Source organism: Peromyscus californicus, unplaced genomic scaffold, assembly GCF_007827085.1.
Source record: "Peromyscus californicus insignis strain IS unplaced genomic scaffold, ASM782708v3 Scaffold_4__1_contigs__length_199733344, whole genome shotgun sequence".
Classification (NCBI taxonomy): domain Eukaryota; kingdom Metazoa; phylum Chordata; class Mammalia; order Rodentia; family Cricetidae; genus Peromyscus; species Peromyscus californicus.
Genome location: NW_026294562.1, coordinates 101909246 through 101932475, shown reverse-complemented (window position 1 = coordinate 101932475; position 23230 = coordinate 101909246). Strand labels below are relative to the sequence as shown.

General features: G+C 43.3%; 1 protein-coding gene across 2 annotated transcripts in view; it reads left to right on the top strand.

Annotated features, from left to right (window-relative positions):
• Fam168a (family with sequence similarity 168 member A) overlaps positions 1–23230 on the top strand; it is a 140753-nt gene that overhangs the window by 109611 nt on the left and 7912 nt on the right. The window contains exons 3-6 of one of the 2 annotated variants that reach the window (XM_052713676.1): positions 2900–2980; positions 8639–8665; positions 14705–14830; positions 21778–21920. In XM_052713676.1, the coding sequence (XP_052569636.1) occupies positions 2900–2980; positions 8639–8665; positions 14705–14830; positions 21778–21920 (377 nt within the window). The remainder of the gene's footprint in view (positions 1–2899; positions 2981–8638; positions 8666–14704; positions 14831–21777; positions 21921–23230) is intronic. The other variant, XM_052713677.1, reaches the window with a different exon arrangement.

Genomic DNA, 23230 nt, shown 5'->3' with positions numbered 1-23230 from the left:
TAGTAAAGTATGTGAGGACTTTTCCCGGGCCATTTCTTACCATTCCACACTGTTGTCCTAGTCTGAGCCCCATTTTCATAATTGCCATCTTGATAGGAAATAGAATCCCTGTAAGACACAAACCTGCCTGAGGGTGTTTCTAGACTGGGTTAATTGAGGTGGGAAGATGTACCCTAACTGTGGATGGCATGACAGGGTCTTGACTGAGTAAGGAGGAGAAAAGCTGCCTCACCCTCCTGCGGCCAGAACTTCCCCACAGTGAAGGATGGTACCCTGAAGCTGTGAGCCAGGACAACCCCTTCCTTAAGCTGTTTTTATGAGATACTTTGTTACAGCAAAGAGGGAAGTAATTCACACTCCCTACTTAGGGCCTCTGCCCTGAGTGGGTGGGTGGGTGGTTGTTTTGTTTTTAACTCTAGAAGGCCTTTTCTAACACTGTCTTCTTAGTTGCCACATAGTTTCCTTCAAGCCTTTGGATATAGAACTTCTCAGTGTATTTTACCCTGATTATTGTTTAATATTGCAGTGATCTAACTCCAATGCATTTCTTCGTTCTTTCATTTTTTGTTTTTCCAGACAGGGTTTCTCTGTGTAGCCCTGGCTGTCCTGGAACTCACTCAGTAGACAAGGCTGGCCTCGAACGAACATCCGCCTGCCTCTGCCTCCCGACTGCTGGGATTAAAGGCATGCCCACCACCACCCAGCTTACTCCAGTGTATTTCTGATGTTCTTGCCGTTCCTTTTTTTTTTTTTTTTTTGTCCACACTCAGGATTTTATTTTAATATTTATTTAGTGCCTTTTCCAGCTCCTTTAGAATATAAGCTCCCTGAGAGCAAACATGTTTGTTTTATGCATTGACACAAATCTCTAATCCAGTGTTTGACACAGAGTAGATACTCAAATATTTAGTGAATGGATGAGTTGTGAGACTAGCCCTAGAACCCTCACCGTGAAGCTGGTGTGGTGGCTCATACATGCAATCCCAGCCCAAGGACTGGCCAAAGAATTGGGAGTTCTAGTCTAGCCTGAGCTACAAGGAAAAACCCTATCACAAAACAAAACAACACTCACTGGCAGCCACTGTCCATGCCACACTCTTCTTTTTCACACACCTTACTCTGGCAGCCATGTGTGACAAACCCAGTATGAGTAAAATTGCAAAATTTCATAAGTTGAAATCGAAGAAGACAGAAATGCAAGGGAAAAAAATCTTCTGCCTTCAAAAGAAAGGCTGAAACAGGAGAAGCAAAATAGGCAGATACTATCAGTATGCCTTGCATGTCCACAAGCATTGCCTCCTGATTTTTTTCCTTTTTTATTAATTAATTGATTAATTTGTGTGTATAAGTATTTTGCCTGCATATATGTCTATGCACTGCAGACAGAAGCCAGAAGAGGCACCAGATCCTCTGGAACTAGAGCTACAGATAGTTGTTAGTTGCTCTGTGGGTCCTGGGAATTGAACCCACATCCTCTGGAAGAGCAGCCAGTGCTCTTAACTGCTGTGCCATCTCTCTAGCTTCCAATTTTAGTACTTTTAGCTGTTTGATTTTCCGAGCAGCAAAGAGGTTTGGGTCGAGTTTAAATTACATATTACCCCTTTCACATTAAAGAATCAAGCAGTGCTGGGCAGTGGTGGCGCACGCCTTTAATCCCAGCACTCGGGAGGCAGAGGCAGGTGGATCTCTGTGAGTTCGAGGCTAGCCTGGTCTACAGAGTGAGTTCCAGGATAGACTCCAAAGTCACACAGAGAAACTCTGTCTCAAAAAATCCAAAAAATAAATTAATTAATTAATTTAATTAAATAAATAAAAAAAGAATCAAACAGCCCTGACACTGAAGGCTGGCCTGGCAGTCTGGCTGGCAGGGAAGGAGAACTTGCATGCTGGGAAAGGAAGGAGAACTTGCATGCTGGTAAAGGAAGGAGATCTTGCATGCTGGTAAAGGAAGAAGATGGATGAGAGTTGTTAAAAATCTCAAGTAAAATGCAAGAGGCCTAAGGTATTCTGAGGTCTGTAAAATGCGGGTGCCGATTTTTTAAAAATAATTTATTTTTATTTTATGTGCATTGGTGTTTTGCTTGCCATGTATGTTTGTGTGAGGCTGTCAGATCTTGGAGTTATAGGCAGTTGTGAGCTGCCATGTGGGTGCTGGGAAGAGAACCTGGGTCCTCTGGAAGAGCAATCAGTGCTCTTATAACACTGAGCCATGTCTCCAGCCCCCGTGCCAATTTTTTTTATGTTCAAATGACTTTAATTTAATTAGAGTATACATTTAAAAATATACAAGTAAAAGGTTTTAAAACCTGGAGAAAAAAAACTAAAAAAAATCTCGGAGACACCTTTTTTCAAAATCCTATTTATTTATTTTTTTATGTAAATAGTTATTTTACCTGTATGTATGTCTGTGCATCATGTGCATGCCTGGTGCCCACAGAGACCGGAAGAGAATGTCAGATTCCCTGAGACTGGAGTTATACATGGTTGTGAGCTGCCACGTGGGTGCTAGGAATTGAACCCAAAGCCATTGGCAGAGTAGCCAGTGCTTGTAACCATTAAGCCATCTTTCCAGCCCAGACTCTGATCATTTCTTTAGAAATGAATTCTAGAAATAACTTTTTAAAAGTAGATTAGATTACCAGTGAGGACTAGAGGCTTGGGAGTTACCAGTGGTTACAGAGTTTCTATTTGAGATGGTAGAAACGTTTTTAGGAACATACAGAGGACAGTTGTATAACACTAAGAAAATAATGAAGAGTTCTGAATTGCCCAAATAGTATACGAGTTAATTTTCTGATCACTGTGTATATAGTCAGAAATAGCCTGTGAAGAGACTGAAAGCCAAGCCTGCCTAGTCCCCTTGCCTAACTAAATGAGGCTTTTCTTATATGTCTTTTAGGTTACCCCACAGCCTACCCGGCAGCTGCCCCTGCCTACAATCCCAGCCTCTACCCGACCAACAGCCCCAGTTATGCTCCAGGTAAGGAACAGGGGAGCGCAGTGGTGAGGAGGGTGGAAGCAGGCCTCCACTTGTGAAACAAATCCTCCGGTTGGCCCTTCTTTTGAGACTGCCCCGGAGTCAGCCAGTTCTGGCTCGATTCTCCTGGGAATTCCCTCTGGGAACTGGGGCAGGACAACCTTGGGGTGGGAGTCGAGTCCCTTCGTTGTCCCTGGACTTGAGGGTGGCCCCTTTTTTCTGTGCTGGAATACACGAGACTGCTTCATCTCTCTCAAGCAGTGTCCAAATTAATGTTTCCCTCGGTTTTGCCTGAGGCTGCCATTGGGAATCACTCTCTTTCTTTCTTTCTCCCTCCCTCCATTCCCTTCCTTCTCCTTCCCTCTCCCTCTGGGGTATAAATTTGGAATAGAGTGAGAGACTTGCCACCAGAGTAAAGAGCCTTTTTACAGGCTGAGACAATTTGCTTGTTTTTCAGAAACAGAAGACATGTAACACTTCTTGAACAGAGAGATTGAAATGGGTTTGAAATACTGAAGGAGGTGCTAGGCATGATGGCATACACTTATAATCTCTGCACTTGGAGGCTTGGGCCACAAGTCTGAGGCCAGCTCGAGTTCATAATAAGAAAGAAATCAAAAAACAAAAACAAAAAAAACTGAAAGAAAATATTGAAAAGTTTTTTTTTCTTCCTGTTTGGGGCCAGGAGTGTTACTGGTGTTTTAACCACTGATCTAACGCCTGGGCTCAGTCAGTGCTTAACACCCATGATCAGGAGAAGGAATGGGCACTATGGTTTGGAAATCCTGGGTTTGAAACCAGATTAGTCTTCTCCCTAGGTATATAGCCCTAGGTATATAGCCCTGGACAAGTCACCTCACCTTTCCGAAATTCATCTGTAACCACTTACCTTAGGGTTGCAGGTGATTTTACGTAAGTTCTTTAGTCACTCACTAAGCATTTGTTGAATGTTCTCTATAATGGGATAGAGGAAAAAAAGTTGTCATCTTTGCCTGAAGGAGCTCATAGTTAATTTTGGACCCTGGCATATTATTAATAATGATGAATTTTTCTACAATACAGTAATATATAAAGAACAGATGCAGAACCACAGTCTACCTGGAGGTGATAGTTAGGACTTCACAAAGGAAGTAACAGTAGAGACTTGAGGCACGCAGAAGTAGGAGGTGCCTTTAGAGGCACACAGGGGAGGAGGGCATATTCCAGGGCAGAGCATGCCTATAAAGGCACAGTGGAGGTGTAGAACCTTACTGCTGAGCCTAGAATTAGTAGAAATGGTTGAAGCATAGACTGAGAGGGACTGGATGAATCTGAACTACAGACTACAAAGAACTAATTTGGAAAGACCTTAAATGTCACATCCTCCTTCCTCCAATCCCCCCCACCCCCCACCCCCAGAGCTGAGGACCAAACCCAGGACCTTGCTCTTGCTAGGCAAGTGCTCTACCACTGAGCTAAATCCCCAATCCCCCATTTCTTATTTAGTGAATATTACGGAATTGAAAAGCCCCCAGGGATTCTTTAATTCAACCTCCTTTGTGATTAAGACATCCTGGAGAAGAGCTGTTCCATCCCACATTACCTGTTAACTGACAACAGCTTATAGACTAGAATCTTGGACAGATTTCCTGTCCTGTGCTTTTCTGTGCCAATCTGGTACTCATTCTGTAGGTATCTCTTTCTTCTGAGGTGTTTAAGACAGAAAAGAGCATGGGCTGTATTTGTAGACCTATATTTGAGCCCTGGAATTATTATCATATTACATACATGCTGTGAAGTTACAGGCAGCTCCCTCATTTATTTTTCTTTTGGCTTGTTTGTGTAGCCACAGACTATTCTAGGAAGGCATGGTGGTAAACATCTGTAATATCAGTACTTGGGAGATAAAAGCAGAGGATCAAAAGTTGAAATGTAGCTTCTGCTACATAGCAAATGCACAGCTAGCCTGAGCTACATGAGAACATGCCAAACCCTCCCCAAAAGAAATTGTTTATGCATAGTAAGTAATGATAGACATGTCCTGCGCTATTAGTTACTTTTATTCTACTATGATCAAAACACCTGAGAAAACAACTCAAGTGAAGAAAAATATGTTTTAGTTTGTCATTTCACAAGATTCAGCTCATAGTCTCTTGGTCCCATGTGCTTGGGGAGAACATCATGGTGCTGGAAATGGTGCTGGAAATGTGTGGCAGAAGGGAGCTGTTCACTTCATGGCTGACAGGAAGTAGAGAGTGGTAATATAATGGAACCTGGGCAAGATACAGCCCTGAAGGGCACACCCATGACCTGCTTCCTCCCTCTAGACAGGACGTTCTACCATTTCCTCATAATCTATTCCAATTTGAAATGCATAGGTGGATTAAATGATTCATTAGTCAAAGCTCTCTTGACCTAGTCATCTCTAGAAACACCTTTACACATACACCTAGAGGTGTGCTTTACCAGGTTTCTAGATGTTTCTTAATCCAGCCAAATTAACCAACACAACAGGTATTTATTTGGGCCCTATTAATTAATTATACAAGCCTTAACCATTCTAGAAGTTACTGTGGGTGATGCTCATTTGAGGAAGCTGCCATTACTGCCCTGAAAGAGTTTTTTAAGGGGAACAGTGACCTGTGGACTAATCTTTTAATGACAGTGTTGATTTTTCTATTTCCTTTAATAAGTAAGATACATTATTCCACTACCCCAGATCTGTAATAGTAGGCAGCTACGATATAAAAGCTACACAAATTATCTGATAAAAAAATCAAAGTAATGAGTTCTGTCTTAAAAACTAAGAGAACATTATGAAATATCATGGCACTCAAGTGATTTCAATCCAAGTACTGTGAAATCTGTGAGTTGGCTTTGTAAACTAGCCTAAAATAGGGGGAGTTGAGTTGTGGCAGAAGTTCAGGTGAGGTCACGAAGTCTTCATAGTAGGAATCCTAGAGACCTCACTGAGGTTAGGGGGCCTGTGAGACTGGAAAGCAGAGTGCAGTGAACAAGTCGGGAGAAGTGATGTACTTCTCCTGAAGAAGAAAGTATGAGAGTATGCTTTCCAGAAACTCGGCTACCAAGGAAAGAAAAAAAGGCACAGTGTGGAAGGGGGTGTGCAGGTGAACGGGCGTTTGGGGTGTCAGTGTGATTAAGTGCACACTTGTGGGAAGGAGCAAGTAGAAGACAAGTCACAGGTACAGAGCAGCACAGAGCTAGGTCTCCCAGCAGCTGGCACACAGGGCTCCTGTTTCAGTTCCCTTCCTTGTTTGGGAAGTTGAGTGACAGGAGGAGGTAGAGTGCCTCACGGTGTGGGGCAGCTCAGGACTAGCACTCATTTGAAGACTCGAGTTAGTTCAGGCTCTAATCCCTAGAGGTGAGCCACTTTCTCATAGTATTCAGCACTTCTGCTGAGAGATTTTAGGATTATTTAAGGATCAATTTGGCAAGTAATTGGCAGGAATAAAATACTCTATTAAAGACCAGGCATGGTAGTACATGCCTTTAATCCCAGCATTTGGAAGGCAGAAGCAAGTGGATCTCTATGAGTGAGTTCCAGGTTAGCCTGGTCTATATAGTAATTCCAGGCCAGCGAGCTCTACATAATGAGACCCTTAAAATAACAAAAACAAAAAACTACAATTAATTCAATGTTTCCTTTGTGTCGGCAACAATTTGAAGCTCTTTATGGGTATTAATTTGTTTTATATTACAACAAACTGAGAACTTTGTTTTTCACAATTTCTAACTGGGAAAATAGAAACTTAGAGAAGTTCAGCAACTAGAACCGCATTCTGGCATCCTGCCACGGTACCTGAACTCTTAACCACCTGTGGCTGCTGAGGCAGTGGGAAGCACTGGGGTGTTTGACAGGAACAGCCAGGCTGGAGAAGAAGGCAGTGTAGAGAGGAGTCTGAGATTGTTAAAAACAAGGACAGCCTGGAAAACTGCAGGTGTAGGTAGAGTATTATGTTTCAATAGTAAAGTGAAATAATAATAATAATAATAATAATAATAATAATAAGCCTTTATCCAACCTGATTAATACTTTAAAAAGTCAACATATTTCTAATCTATGATTAAGCCAAACCATTTGCTCAGAAATCCACAATAAAGGATAGTACTAGTGCATTGTGTTAGACAGTCCACACTGGCCAGGTGTAGTGACATACACCCCTTATCCCTACACTTGGGAATTGGAGACAGGCAGATCAGGAGTTCAAGGCCATCTTTACCCCAAAATCAGGAAGGAAGGGAAGGAAAGAAGAGGTATCAGACTGAAATTGTTTCAGATGTTTGTGTGACTTTGGGGGAGATCTTGTGCGCGCATGTGCGTGCGCGCACACACACGCACACACACATGCCCATGCCCTCAGGCTTACATGCTCATAGTGGGGTCAGTTTAATATTTTGTGATGCTGAACTCTACCTTCACAGGTCTGACTATTAGGGGGGGAAGTTCCTGCCATAAAGGCTCAAGATCAGAGAGAACATTAAAAGTGAATCTCAGCTTCTTGCCAGAGCTGGCCATTTGTGATTCAGGGAGGTGCCTGCAAGGAGCCAGCCATGAAGATTTAAATTTCCTTCAGTTACTTCAAGGAGACCAAGAAATTGCTCACAGAGAGCTCTTTTTAGTAGCTCTATGCTCCCTTAGGTTCATCTGTTCAGGATACAGGGGGAAAACTCATTCTTTCATTGGTTCTGAAAGCTATGTGGGTACCTAGGCTTCTTCCCAAGTGCCTGCCAATTTCAGGGATCATATTTAGGTATTTAACTTCACAGGAGGCAAAAAGACTTCTTTTTCAGAATCCAGGGAGCAAAGGGTTTATCATATTCCTGATAATGTAACTTGAAAGTGAAAAGAAGGATAAATAGAAAACTAACGTCAAAACTCTCATAAGAAGCATGTTCTTACCTCTTGTTTCATTTGAATTATAATCCCACAGAAGTATGCATATGATTTTTCCATTCCCATTTTGTATATTACAAATTTGGGGGAAAGTAGAGGAAAATAATCTGTTTCTAAACACCTGCACACTGAAGCTCTGTGTAAGGCAAGTTACAAATGCACCTTTTTACCTTTGTCTTGTAAGCTAGAGTTTCTTGCCTCCAGTTTAGCTCAGAGAAGATAAAGTAACTTTCAGAATTAGATTTAAAATGCCGTGGATATGAGATTCAAACCCATTTGTCTGACCCCATAGTCATGTTCCTTCTACAGCATAACACTGTCCTAGATAGAATGTCTCTACATTGAACCTAGTTCTCTGAGAGGCCTGTGACGGCCATTAATTGTCCCCTGAGCCTTTATTTCTTCCTCATTGTAGTCTCTATCATGCTTGAAATCCCTTAGCAGTTCTTAGGAGAATTGAAATGGTCTTAATATGGACAAGCAAAGAACAGGACCTTATGCCTCTTCATATCCAGGCAGTTTTCAGTCACTTCTCTGGAAGATCCTGTGGCATCCAAGGAGGTGCTTCTCTGTAACTAATGAACTTTCCTGGATGGCAAGTCTGTCACCCTTTCCAGGGGGAGGTACTTCCCATTCTCTCCATTCACTGCTTCTTATGCAACCTGGGGGAAACTGCTATCTTGAAACAAGTCTGTTATATAACTGCAATATGTACAACTTTGCACAAATTCTTAGTGGTAATTTCAACTAACATTTCTATCCAACAGAGTTTCAGTTCCTGCATTCAGCTTATGGTAGGAGAGCTATTTTTCCTCATCTGTATTATGGCCTATGAATGTGTTACCTTGTAACAATGGTAGATTCCCTTTCCTTTCCTTCCCAAATCCCACCTCCTAGGCTTGGGCTCCCCCAGGTGGCTCAGCAGCAGTTCCTATAGCATGCAGGAACATGTCTGATGGTGCAAAAATCATGGGTTGGAGACACACATAAACCATTCCCATAGGGCAGTAATAAAGGATCATGGCACTAAAAGGCGTCTCACACCCTAACCTGGCTGCCTGATTCAAACAAATGAATGAAAATTCTAGGGCCTGTGTGTGGCTCCTCTGTTGGCTTTATGGTAGGCTCTGAGGAGCCCCTTGATTATGCCTATTAGACCCTAAAACACAGTCAGATGGCCCCAGGATCAGATTTTCCATTTCCATTAGCAGTCTGACATGTTTGAAGACCTGGTTGACTTTAGAAACACTCTGTTGCCATCATCCTGATCTTGAGCTCTAGCTTCATTTTCGGAGCATTTTTTCTGAATGATGAAAGGTATGGGCCAAGTGTGCCAGTGGGTGAGAGATCTGAGTTGAGTTCTCTGGACAGTGTGGACTCCAGGCCCAAGGCACCACGGGAACTTCTGGGCACCTGTGAGGGTCCCAGCAGTGTAACTTGACTAGGTCCTTCTTGTCATAGACAGTAAGGGACCATGGGAGAAACTTGCCACTTTTACCACACTCACCTGGGCTGCTCATGATATTTTTGTAAAAATCTTTGAATGTTTTCCCAACTTTTAATCTTGATGTTGAAAAGTGAAAAGTACCATCTTTATGCATGGTACTTCTTTCAGAAGATGAGCTGTGAAATTTCTTTTCACTACTGCTGTGAGCTGTGTGATCTTGGGCAACTTGCTAATGTCCCCAGGCCATAAAGTTTTTCATGTCACATGATTTCAAGGTTCTTTTAAATGCCAATGTATCGTCCTCTTGTAATTGTTATTATTTCAATAGTGCTAGCTACAGAACTGTTTCACTTACCACTTATGAGAGGCTGGTTTTTGTTTGTTTGTTTGGTACAGAATATATAAACTTGAACAAAGACTCTAAAATGTTAGAGAAGGCTGCATGCTTACTCACCCTTCCAATTAAAATAGTGGTTCTCGCCGGGCGGTGGTGGCGCACGCCTTTAATCCCAGCACTCGGGAGGCAGAGCCAGGCGGATCTCTGTGAGTTTGAGGCCAGCCTGGACTACCAAGTGAGTTCCAGGAAAGGTGCAAAGCTACACAGAGAAACCCTGTCTCGAAAAACCAAAAAAAAAAAAATAGTGGTTCTCAACCTGTGGGTTACGATCCTTTGGGGTTGAGTGACTCTTTCACAGGAGTCACCTAACACCACAGGAAAACACAGATATTTACATTACAATTCATAACAGTAGCAAAATTATAGTTATGAAGTAGCAATAAGAATAATTTAATGGTTGGGGTCACCACAACATGAGGAACTGCATTAGGAAGGTTGAGAACCACTGACTTAGAACATCTAATGAGAAGAAGTGTGGATAGAGCACTTCAGAGTGTTCTATGCCAGGCCTTATATTGGCCCTGTGAAGATACAAAGAACAGTAAGACAAGGTCCCCATTCTCTAGAAACTTACAATTTATTGGGAAGACATTCAAGGCAACCAGGTACAGAGACCTCTAAGAGTCACAGGAACTGGGATAGTCAATGATGTGGGATGATGCGGTCAGAGAGGAGGCAGAGGAAAAGACTTCCTGGTAGAATTGAGTCTTCAACTCATGCTTGATTACTTAACACCTGTGTACCAGGTGGAATGTGCCAGGAGAGCTAGTAGAGTGGACAAAACCATAGAGAAGTAAAGCTCCTTGGCAGACTCCGGGGTGATAAGAATTTGTGCACAGTAGTGCAGGTTGGAGAGTGATAAGATTAGAGAACCAAGAAAGATGTGTCAGTCAGGAAGAAGACAGTGGTCAAGAAGTAGCACGAGCCTATAAAACCTACTTCTCCCAAGGCTCTGCCACAACCTTCCAAAATACCAAACTCCAACCGGAGACCAAGTGCTTAGACTTATGAGCCAATGTAAAATATTTCAGTTCAACCACAAGAGACCATCAGTATTAGGTCGGAGGAGTCTCGAATGCAGAGTTGAATCTGCAGCCTGTAGGCAACAGAGAACCATGGAATGTTTCTAAGAGTTTTATAATTTGGCTTAGAGTTTTAGACCAGTGTGGCTATTGCTTGGAGATTAGAAGGGACAAGTTAAAACAAACAAACCCAAAGCATTAAGAAGCAAGCAGTTGAAGTGACTGAGGTAAGAGACAGTTAGAGTTCCAACTGGAGTTGGCCACAACTGTAAGGATGGAAGCGTATAGCTACCAGAACTAGAAACCATTAAGACTGATGATCTGTCAATACTGTGAAGCAACCAGGGGGTGACTAGTACTGCCAGTTTACAATACAACAGAAATAAAGCTCAGACAATTAAGTGATTTGCCCAAGGTCCCACAACTAGTAAACGGCAGAGCCCAGGTTGTATCTCAGATTTCCTGACTCAGTACCTGGTTCAGGATGATGGTCCCTTGCTGCCTTTCTTTGTAAATGTGTTTAACAGATTGTTCTAGTGTCAAAGGGCGTGAGGGTTCCATATCCAGGAAGTGAACAACTCAGCAGCTATATGTGGGCAGCCTGCTGTGACAGGCAGGGGTCATAGCCCTCCACATGGTTCTGTTTTTCCCCCTCTCTGTCCTTTTTACACATCTATAATAAGTACATAAAGTCTTAAGTGAACAGATTAATAATGTTTTCATATGTGGTACACCTGTACTTAACTATAGCTTAAAAGTCAAAGGATAAAACATTTTTAGGAAGTAGTTCCTTTTCAGCAAACCAAAACAGGTCTGCCTGACAGAGAGCCCTTGCTATTGCCATGCTGCTAAAAGCTTCATTCAGGGGCTGGAGACATGGCTCAGTAGTGAAGAGCACTGACTACTCTTCCACAGGACCCAGGTTCAGTTCCCAGCACCCACATGGCAGCTCACAACTGTCTGTAACTACAGTTCTGATGGATCTGATGCCCTCACACATACATGCAAGCAAAACATCAATGCACATAAAATTAAAATAAAGTTAAAAAAAAAAGCTTCATTCAGTTTGGATTGGTTTCATGCAGAAGCTGAGCTCTGCATTTTTATTGCTACCACTATCAGAAAGGATTACTGTAGAACTGAACAGAGAAACAGAATCATACAGTTAATGAAGAGGTTAAATTGACTGCTAAAAATTCATTTTCATTTAGTTTTCACATTTATCTAATTATTTAAATTATTAACTATTCTAGCATAAAGAAAATATACTGCCAGGTGTGGTGGCGCACACCTTTAGTCCCAACACTTGGGAGGCAGAGGCAGGCAGATCTCTGTGAGTTCAAGGCCAGCCTGGTCTACAGAGCGAGTTCCAGGATAGCCAGGGCTGTTACACAGAGAAACCCTGTCTCAAAAAACAAACAAACAAAACAAAAGAAAAGATGCAGAAAATGCTGTTTGCTTTCAGCATATAATAAAACTAGAAGAAACATCCCTTTTATTTGGAAAATGTAAAGTTTAGCCTAAGTGATCACCTAGGAAAGACAATCAATGACACAATGGCACTTGCTTCTTTCCCAATTAATCTGCAACATTATTTTACTATGACATGCTGTCTTGTTCACTCCCTGGTTGATGTGTGGCTGAGTTGCATCCCCAGTAGACCGTAAGTACCTTGTGTGCAGTGACGTAACCCACGTGTGTTCCTGTCCACCGTGGCACTCCCCTCAGTGCTGAGTGCAAGTAGGCCTCAGTACTCTGTGGCTAATTTTGATTTAACTTCAGTTGTCACACAGTCCTTCAGGCAATTGTCAGACTCTTGGCTTATAATGAAAATTATAAGTATGCCTCACTCAGAAGAAGGAAAAAAAAACAACAACCAAAAATGGAACAAATCAAGACTTCTAAATTTTCCAAATTCTTACGGCCAAATTTAGACCTCTTGGTCCTTGGTAGAGCCTCACTGAGATCTTAGGGCATGGAATTGCTCTATTTGACTTCTCAGAGCTACATCTTCGACACAGCAGGGAGTTGTTTGGGGATGGTTATGGCCTTCCAGCCACACTGAATGTCAATCCCTGAATTTGGAGACATTGTGATAAGATTTTTTGACACTAATTGGGTCCTTCCACCCTCTGGAGAAAGACCCTGAAGATGTTTATTGGAAGCAGACTCCCTCCTCCTGCAGGGGCTACACAACTGTGTCTGGCTGTCTAGCAAGGGCTCTGGGCTCTACATGGAGTTGTGCTGTCTCCATTTCTCTTGCCAGATTCTCCTTTTAGTGTCACTTTCCTGCCCATGATTTCCTTCTCATTCCTCAGCATTTGCTGTATATACTGCGGGCCATTAATGCAAGCAGAGTCAGCCGATGCAGCCACATTCTGATTCTAGTTCAGAAAAAAACAGCAGAATCCACAGCCTTCTCTAGCCATTACAATTCTGTGGTAGAAGGAACAGAGATGTTAGCTGTAAACCAGGCAGCAAAGACATTGTAGAATCTCTCTGGAGGTAGCAGACCCTGAAGGAATCAATATGACCAGCATACTTTCTTCTTAGGCTTCCCTGTCTTTCCTTACCCCATATTAAAATATTTCAAGTTCATCTGATTGTTGCTAGTCCAGCCCCACTTCTGTTAACATACTTTAAAACACTGTGTCCAAGACTCCCAAGATCTTATTAGAATGTAAAAGATGTTATAAAGAAAAAAAATCCTTTTTTAAACCATAAAAATAGAAATTTGAATCAAAAATATGTCTCTTCTGGTATTTGAAAGGATAGTTTTCCTTCCTTTCCTTTCTTCTCTCTCTCTCTCTCTCTCTCTCTCTCCCTCCCTCCCTCCCTCCCTCCCTCCCTCCCTCTCTCTCTCCTTCCCTCCCTCCCTCCTTTCTTCATTTCCCCTATTTCCTCTTTTTCCTTTCCCTCAGGATACCATGACGGTAAGTTTTTTTAAGCATTCCCCACTTCTAAAACACTTAATGAAATCTCTCAAGTTGAGCTTTGAGCTGTCCTGGAAAGTCTCTACAGATTTCAAACTAATTTCTATAACATACCTAACCCAATTTTGACACTTTGATAATGGCCAAAGGATCATCTCTAACTCATGAGGCACTGTCTCAGTTGGAGTATCCAGCAGCACCTGTTAGGAGATTTTCAGACATGTGCAAAAGGTGTATCTGTCCCACCCTGGCTGGTATGCAGCAGGAGTTGGCAAGGAGTGCCCCATTGCATAGCTGATAGTGCAGCCTCAGAGTCCAGGCCTTTCTGGCTGCCATGGCCACAGCTCAAGTCTGCTGGAGGAGGCACTGTTCCAGCAAGGTTCACATAAAATGGTAGTTACTTGTTACTTTTTCTTTGGAAGTAACTCACAACTTTTTTTCATTTGTCTGTTTTTGGTTTGGGTTTTTCAAAACAGAGTTTCTCTATGTAGCCTAGGCTGACCTCAAACTCACAGAGATCCGCCTGCCTCTGCCTCCCAAGTGCTGGGATTGAAGGAATGCACCACCACACCTGGTGCAACTCACAACTTATTAACCATACCTCCAGATAAGATTTCAAACCAGAGGGAATTGTTTAAGACTCAGTTAATCTGACCCAGTACACTGTTAAAGAATTTCAAGTTGCTTCATGTTAATGAGAAAGTAATAGAGGAATATACCACAGTCTTAGATCAGAAGGTCAGGTGGAAGATGGTGAAACCATGGGCATTTTCATGGTTTTAATCATAGGTAGAAAAAAATCCTGATTTTCAGTATTGAAGTGTATGTTTCCTCAGATTTAAGTCATTTGGAAGCTTACTTTAGTACTCCTTCCAACCCACTATCCCATCTCTAAAAGGCTGAATCATTCTGTATGTCTGAGCAGGCTCCTTGAGTTATGTTTCTGTCTAGCACAAGACCCTTGCTTTTGTGTCTGTAAATGGTGGGGCCACGTCTTACTTCTGCCTAATGCCATTCTTGTGTCTTCCCTTAAGCCACTCTGCTGATGAAACAGGCCTGGCCACAGAACTCATCTTCCTGTGGCACTGAAGGCACCTTCCACCTCCCAGTGGACACCGGGACCGAGAACCGAACTTACCAAGCATCCTCTGCGGCTTTCAGTAAATACAGCCTGTCTCCTCCTTTCCTTGTTCCCCTTGGTCGGGACTGATTTGTTCATTAGGAAGAAAGGAAAGGGAATTTTTAAAATGACATTTTTAGTATAAACGCTTTTAAGAGGTTCTCCTACTCATGAAAAAAAAATTGGCCTTTGTCATTCAAGAAAGATGAACATCTTTGATTATGCCTTCAGCTTTAAGATACCCATAGAGGTGAGGGAGGAGCACTCCTGGGCCAAGAAGTTGAATTTGTGAAAGACTGTTACTTCATTTTAGGGGAACGGATCAAAGCACAGTTGAAGGCTTTGTGTGTGTCTTCCCATGCACAGGGTTTCTTGACCTTAGCACTCCTGGCATCTGGGACAGATGAATTCTTTCCTATGTATGGTAGGATGTTTAGCGGCAACGGTAGTGTCTCTGTGTTAGATGCCAGTAGCAAAGCACCATTGTCACTACCAAAAATGTCTCCAGATAGGGCTCAATATTCCTCTGGTGAAGAAAACTGTCCTCTGTATAAGAAACACTGCCCTACTTCATGTAAGCTACACTGTGGGAACACGGTATGACAGGGACAGACGCCAGCACACAGATTGGTCATGTTCAGCCTGAAGCTCAGTGAGGTGACTGATGTCACCTTTACAGCTAATTGGTAACACAAATGATTCCAATAAGGACCATCGTTTAGAAATGACTGAGTGGAAGAACTTGTGCCTGTGGTAACTTTTGGGCATGGGAATGGCTGGCTTTGGATGTGATGAGCGCTGGCTTCTGAGTTTATGCCAGCAGGAACTGAACACGCCCTTAGCGGGATGTTGTAGAAAAGTAACTGACTAGTGAGCTAGGAAAACTCATGGAATTAGTTTTCTTTTCTTTTAAATAGTCAGTGTCATCGCTTCTCAGCTGGCTGAGATCAAGTGTAAAATACCCCTGTTGGGGCTGGAGAGGTGGCTCAGCAGTTAAGAGCACTGGCTGCTCTTCTAGAGGTCCCAGGTTCAATTCCCAACACCCACATGGTAGCTCACCACCATCTGTAACTCCAGTTCGGGTAACCCAGTGCCCTCTTCTGGCCTCTTTGTGTATTTTAGGCACAAATATGGGGCCCATACATGCACATAGTCAAATTCATACACATTAAATAAGAACAAATCTTTAAAAATAAATAAACTATCCAATGTCGAGCCTGGCACATACCTGTAATCCTCCACTTGGAGGCAGAGGCAGATGGGTCTCTCAGTAAGATAAAAGCTAGCCTGGTCTACATAGTGATTTCTAGGCCAGCCAAGGCTACATGGTATAAGCCTTTAAAAAAACAAACAACAATAACAACAAAACCAATGTTATTTTCTCCCCCTTGTCACTGTCCTTACATGTCAACATGTAACTCAGCATGGTGTACCTTTCAAAATCAGCTCCTTGTTCAATCAAGATTATAGTCCTATAAAGTTTGGGTGGACTTTTATCCCACTTTGAAAGCTCAGAGTTTCAAAAGGCAATATACCCAACGCTGTATAACTAATATGGTAGCACAACTGGACAAAAATAACTTTCAAACTAGGATTCGATTTCTTATTCTTTGTCAAAAGACAGATGAAGTGGGTGTGGTAGCTCAGCACATGTGACCTGCGGGGCGTCTACCCACCAACCCCACAGCTCCCCAGAGCGCTCCTGAGTGTGAGCAGCAGGAAATATTAGATAGAAGGATTTAGAGTGTGGACATAAACAGATAGAAAATACAGAATAGCCTTGAGAGGGCCTGGAACCTAGTCCAACGGCCTGGACTGTCTCTGCCCCAGGGTATTTATAGAAACACCAAGGGGTGGAGCAAAAGACCTCCCCGCAGCACAGCCAAGTGCAGACCATCTCAGACACCTGCACTCAGGCCCGTGGTCCAATCATCCCCTCTACGCAGACCTGCTGGGTAAAGCCACCAGGAACCTGAAAATGGGCTCCCACAGTAATCCCAGCACTCAGGAGGCTGAAGCAAGAGGATCATAAGTTCAGGGCCAACCTAGGCCACAAAGCAAGTTTTAGGTCAATCTGAACTACATAGTGAGACTTGGTCACAAAAAGAGGAATGAGAGGAATGAGAGCCATGGGGAGTTTTTCAGGTAGAATTGAATGAACATATTTAAAGTTATAAATTGATATGTACATAGTCCACAAGTGTGGATGTAGGTGAGTAAAGGCACAGTTACTACAGTGGAGCAGAAGGAGGCCTGGTGTGGAAGATAGAGGACTCACGTCTTGATTCTATACAACTGTGGATAATTCATGGCTATGTTTTGGCCAGTAGTCTCTTGAACTGTAAAATGGTGGCCTTGGACTAGGTCCCCTTTAAAGTCCTTGCTAGCGATTGGACTCCTGATTCCCTTACTTTGGAGCTGTGCACCTATTTCCTTCTCAGAGTCCTCTCTCTCGCTGCCCTCATCAGTAAGCTAGCCTTCAAAGCTTTGCTCACATATCTCTAGGAATGAGGGCCTCATTCCTCCAGAGGTAGCTCTTCCTGCCGCCAGGCAGTTCTGAGTGTCAGAATCCTTACCTTCTGTGCTGAAGTCTTGTAAAAGTCCCATAGAAATGTCCAGCAGTCATATCCTGCCCTCCCCTCATAGACAGGCTGTCAAGTTTCTAGATAGGACTAAAATGTATCACTCTCTTTCAAGCAAGTAATATATAAATGGATGTAATTTTTTAAATGGATTTGGGATTGACTGACTCATGTAGGCTCACAAAAGCTCCTCCAAACCTTCAGATTTTGTTGCTTTTTAGTACCACAGTACATTCAGGGCACTTTGACAAATTCACACTAATGTAACCAATACTTGCTAAAGCCTGTTCATAATTAGGTATCCTCCTACCTTTTCAGTGCTTTAGTGTTTAGCCACCAACAAGGAGACTTAGAGGTCAAGACAAGATTCAGACATATAGTGCTGTTTTGTCCAGGCTTTGTCCCGATATATAAATCTGATGATCAATAAACCAATTAGTGTAAAAGATATCCTTGATGTGAAGATTAATGTCTTTGAAGGCAGTGGGGGCTGTACAACTGAAAAGGATTTACGCTGGTGAAGCAGGGTTGAAGAGCGGGCTATAGAGGCTTTATCTTGCTAATGTACACAGTTTCTTTATATGCTCCCGTTTGATAGAGCCTAAAACTATAGCTAGGAACCCGAGGCAAACAACAGGCAGGCGTCAGAAACAAAACCTCTTTATAAGGCAGGCTTGGCACTTCTGGTGGTAGAACCCCTTTGTCTCATGACACTGCCTTTAGTGAAACGGGATACAAAGGCCAGTACGCCAGATGCCCAAGATTGTGTTGCAGAGACATTTAACTCAGAGACAACTCTGCCCAGGGCGACATCAACTCTGACCTCTGGAAGCAGCTGTGCAATTTTGGGAAAATTGATGCATTTCTAAGTTACAGGTTCTTCCTCAGAATAGGAGAGGGTTGAGTGGAAGCCTCAAATGCCTTTAAGGTATAGCATCCCCAAGTTCCTATTCTGTGGCCTTCAGATTTTTGCATTCATTTCAAAGTAGCTAGCCCTCCAGGTAATTTAAATTTATTTGAGTAAAAATCCATGAGATGTTTTTGCAACAAACCCAACAGCTTCTTTTACTTAGATACACAAATATGATGTCTAAGCCCAGGCTATTAGCCCTAGATTTTCAGTGTTCCCCAGGGGTGTGGACAGGATGCAGATGATGTCCTCATAGAAGTCCTACTGAAATACTAAGGACTTAAAATGTTGGCTTCAGAAATGCCCTCTGAAATGATCTAGTCCAAATGAAGATACTCTCTGTACTGGAAGCTGACTCAAAGGATCTCAGGAAAAAGGCCTGAGCTTGGGTGGTTTCTGCAGCCTTAGGAAGATTCTCTGCCCCTGCTGGTAAGCTTGAGACACACTGTGGTTACAGCACGGGTGTGTGCAGTCGCTCTCCATGTAGCATCTCCCAGCTCTGCACTTCTGCTACCTACCTATCTCAAGCATCTGGACATGCAAAACAGACTATAACCAGCCTTTCTTTGGCTGCCATAGCTATTTAGATACTGATTTGTATTCTGAGTGTGTATGTCGTGTTTCATAACGTGAAGAGAAGGAAACATTCTCTGACAAGGTTATTCTTAGATGTGGAAACCAAATTCTCCCGCATTCTCCTAGAGCCTTTTGATTCTCTGTGGAGGGACAGCCTACTTTGTAATGTGGTTGCTTTTGTGGCTTAGATGAAGTGATGCATCTTCCCTGGGAAAACTAGAAATTCCAGAGCATGTTCTGCAGGCATATAAAAGAAAGCTGCCTGTATTGTGGGCTTGTTAAAGAATTATAAAATTTTACAATCTTGAAGCCCTGGAGTTTGTGTTCCAACTTGGAACAGACCATAGTCACAGTCTAGCTCTTGCTTTTGTGGTTTTTAAGTGCTCGTATGCCCAAGGAGAGGCAGCTTACTGCTGTCTTCTATGTAGTGTGAGAGAAAGTAATCGCAGTTCACATGGGCCGTCAGCCATTCCGTTCCCATGCTGCTTGTAACCACTGCTCTGTAGGTAGTGCATTTGGAGACAGGTGGCTTCTGATTCATAGTGTCCTACATAGAAAACATACTAAATTCCGGCAGGACGCTCCACATCTTTCTTTTGTCTTTTGTTTTTTGGTGGCTTTTTGTTTTTTATTTGCTGTACTGGAGATCAAACACATAGTTTTGCCAAGGTTCTGCCACTGAAGCTACATCCCCAGCACCCTCATATCTTGTTTTTCACCTTTAAATTAAGGGTCAGTAAAATTTCCTATAAAGAACCAAATAATAGATATTTTAGGTTTAAGGATCATATGGTCTCTGTAACTACCATTGTGGCAGGAACAAGTTGTGCAGCCTTGTGGTTGGTGCAAGCCTATGATCCTAGCTACTGGGGAGATTGGAGTAAGAAGATTGAAAGTATGAGGCAAGACTGAGTCACAAAGTGAGTTCAAGGCCAGCCTAAGCAATCTAATAAGGTCCTATCTCAAAATAAGATTAAAAAGAGGGCTAGGGGGGTGGTGGTGGCTGGAGAGATGGCTCAGAGGTTAAGAGCACTGCCTGTTCTTCCAGAGGTCCTGAGTTCAATTCCCAGCAACCACATGGTGGCTCACAACCATCTGTAATGAGATCTGGTGCCTTCTTCTGGCCTGCAGGCATACATGCAGACAGAACACTGTATACATAATAAATAAATTAAAAAAAAAAAAAAGGGCTGGGGATATAGTTCAGTGGTAGAATACATGTCTAGTATGTGGAAAACCCTAGGTACACACACATACATGAACACTTACACACATGTAAAACTGTAGTAAAATTTGAAAAGTCTTGTACATATCCTATCTTAGAAATTCACCATTTACACTATTATAAAAGACTTTATCCTTTCCCCTCCTAAAACTAAGGTCTAGAGATTTGGCATTATTTACCCAAGTTTGGCGGAAAGCCAGACCTAAGCCCACATCTCTTTTCTTTCAACAAAAGCCTGCTCCACCCTGCACCTGTGTGTGTGTGTGTGTGTGTGTGTGTGTGTGTGTGTGTGTGTGTGTGTGTGTGTGTGTGTGTAGAAAAAGGCTCTGTGGAGCTAACAGGGTCCTTGGTAAGTGTCTTATGGGTCAGAACTAAAGCCCAGAAAAGTCCAGCAATGACAGCCAGGGCAACTAGAGTAGAACCAAGGGGTAAATGCAACTTCTCCCCCACTAGGGCTCCAAAACTAAGGTCCCCACAGTAGAGGGTAGAGGCTTTAGGAGTTCCTGAAAGGATGTGGCCCCTTGTGTTCATCAGATTCCGCAGGGTAATTCCATGTGGTGAGTCTTAGGAACACAGTCTTGCTGACATCTGTGTCAAGTTACTCTCTGAACCTGAGATCTTACTCTTCAAGATTACTCAAAGGCAGCAGTTAACAGCCACTGTGAGTGGCTCCTGGCCTGACTTGTGAGCTCTGCTTCTGTTCATCCTTCTGAGATACAGACATGGGCTAGGTTTTAGGTCAATGTATGTCTTCCTGATTGCTAACTTCAGGTGTTTGAGGCAGAGGCGACCCTTCTCCAACCACAGGAAAGAAGGAAAAGGCCAGCTTTACAGAGCAAAGTGGTGTTTTGTTTGTTTGTTTGTTTTGTTTTGTTTTTATTTTTTAATGAGGTTTTTACCTTCAAACTTGTGAAGAGGAAGGGATTGTGACTGATGAAGCCCATTAGTGGGAGATAAGAGAAGAAAAAAAGAATGAAGCACCCAGGATCCACATGTGAGACCAGCTTGGGCTTCATGAGAACCCGACTGAAAAACAAAGGAGATAGGGGAGAATGGGGGAAGCAAACAGAAAAAGAGAAACTCAACAGCAGAAGGTATCCTGAGGTGCTAAGTGAGGAACCAGAATGAGAAAATATCAAAAGGAAAAGTTGAGGGGTGTCTGTCAGTGTATACCTGCCTTTCCACACAGGCAGCTCTGAACCCCAGGTTGTCTCTCAGCTGAAAGGGCCCCATAGAGATTGTTTGGTTCTAGCTTCTGTTTTGGATGAGAGCCCTGAAAGCCAGAGAAATAAAAGATGTCCAAATCATGCTTGCAGCCCTGTTCACCAGGACTGAGGAAGCTGCCTGGGGCCACAGCTCTGCGGGTGGAGCCCTGTTCTCTTGTCTGTCCTCATCTGTGTTTCCAGCTGGATTCAACCCAATCTTTTTTTTTTTTTTTTTTTTTGGTTTTTCGAGACAGGGTTTCTCTGTGTAGCTTTGCGCCTTTCCTGGGACTCACTTGGTAGCCCAGGCTGGCCTCGAACTCACAGAGATCCGCCTGGCTCTGCCTCCCGAGTGCTGGGATTAAAGGCGTGCGCCACCACCGCCCGGCTTCAACCCATTCTTGTTTGAGGAATTGTTACTGGGGACCTGCTGCCTTCAAGCAGTGCTGTTCTGCCAACTAACTAGAGGTCTCTTTTATTGCCTTGGTACAGGATATACTGCAGGGACACCATACAAGGTCCCACCGACCCAGAGTAATACTGCTCCACCCCCCTACTCCCCATCACCCAATCCCTATCAGACGGCCATGTATCCAATCAGAAGTGCCTACCCCCAGCAGAATCTGTATGCCCAGGTAGGTACAAATGGAGGACCTCTTCTGAGGAGCCTCCAGCAAGGATGGGGGGGCATGGGATGAGGAAGAGAAAAGAGAGCTCATGGGTCTGGCCAGCTACCTTCACTGTAGTGTCACTAAAGCAATATTCCTGCAAGACTGCCTGCTCTGCCTCACTCTCGAAGGGTGGAGCGTGACGTCATTTAGGTTAACAGAGCCCCAAATGTCGGAGGACCTTTAGAAATCATCTAGCTCAACTCCTTTGTTGAACAAGTGGAGAAGCTGAGGCTGCAGAGAAAAAGGGCTGGTCTAAGGTCACACAGTGAGTTGTTGCCTGGGCCAGGCTATGCTATCACTTGTTTGGATCTCCCCTCTTAATCTCACCCCTCCCTTTCCTTGATAAAATCTATGAGCCAAGTAAGAAAGAAAAAAATTATACAGTGTCTGCTACCAGTGCCCTCTGTGACCTGAGGTGAGTGATTGTTTAGTGTGCTTAGGGCCCCATTTGGAGTCTTCTGCTGGAGAATGTATGTAACTAACAGAAGGCAAGAGGGGAGGACTGCTTGGCACTCCAGCATGGCCGTGGCACATTCTTCTGAAGTGACAGTTCTGCATGAGGTGTAAGTGGTAAGGAAGGTACTTTGGAGTTTAAAAACCAGCTTTGTTGCTGGGCAGTGGTGGTGCATGCCTTTAATCCCAGCACTCAAGAGGCAGAGCCAGGCCAATCTCTGCGTTCGAGGCCAGCCTGGTCTACAGAGCTAGTTCCAGCACAGTTAGGACTACATAGAGAAACCCTGTCTCGGGGGAAAAACAAAACAAAGTCTAAAACTAGCTATGTTGGTGCTGAAGAGGTGGTTTGGTGGTTAAGAGCACTTGCCATTCTTGCAGAGGACCTGGGTTTGATTCCAGGCACCCACATGGCAACTCACAACCATCTATAACTCCAGTTCCAAGAGATACAATGCCTTCTTCTGGCATCCATGCAAGTGATACACAGACATACGTGCAAGCAAAACACACACACACACACACACACACACACACACACACACACACATTTAAACAACTAATAGAAAACGTTTTTCTAAACCAGCTATGTTGCAGAGTATACTACAAAACTGGGGCATGACAACATGTGCCTTTAATGTCAGTATTGGGAAGAAGTTCAAAGTCATTCTCAGCTGCATAGTGAGTTCAAGGCTAGTCTGCCTGGAAAATAAGTAAGTAAGTAAGTAAATAGAGAAACAGGAGACTTAAGTTTTTCTCAAGTATGGCATAGTATCTTAGCCTATGTTTTCTGACCTCTAAAGATTACAGTGAAGCTTTTGTTA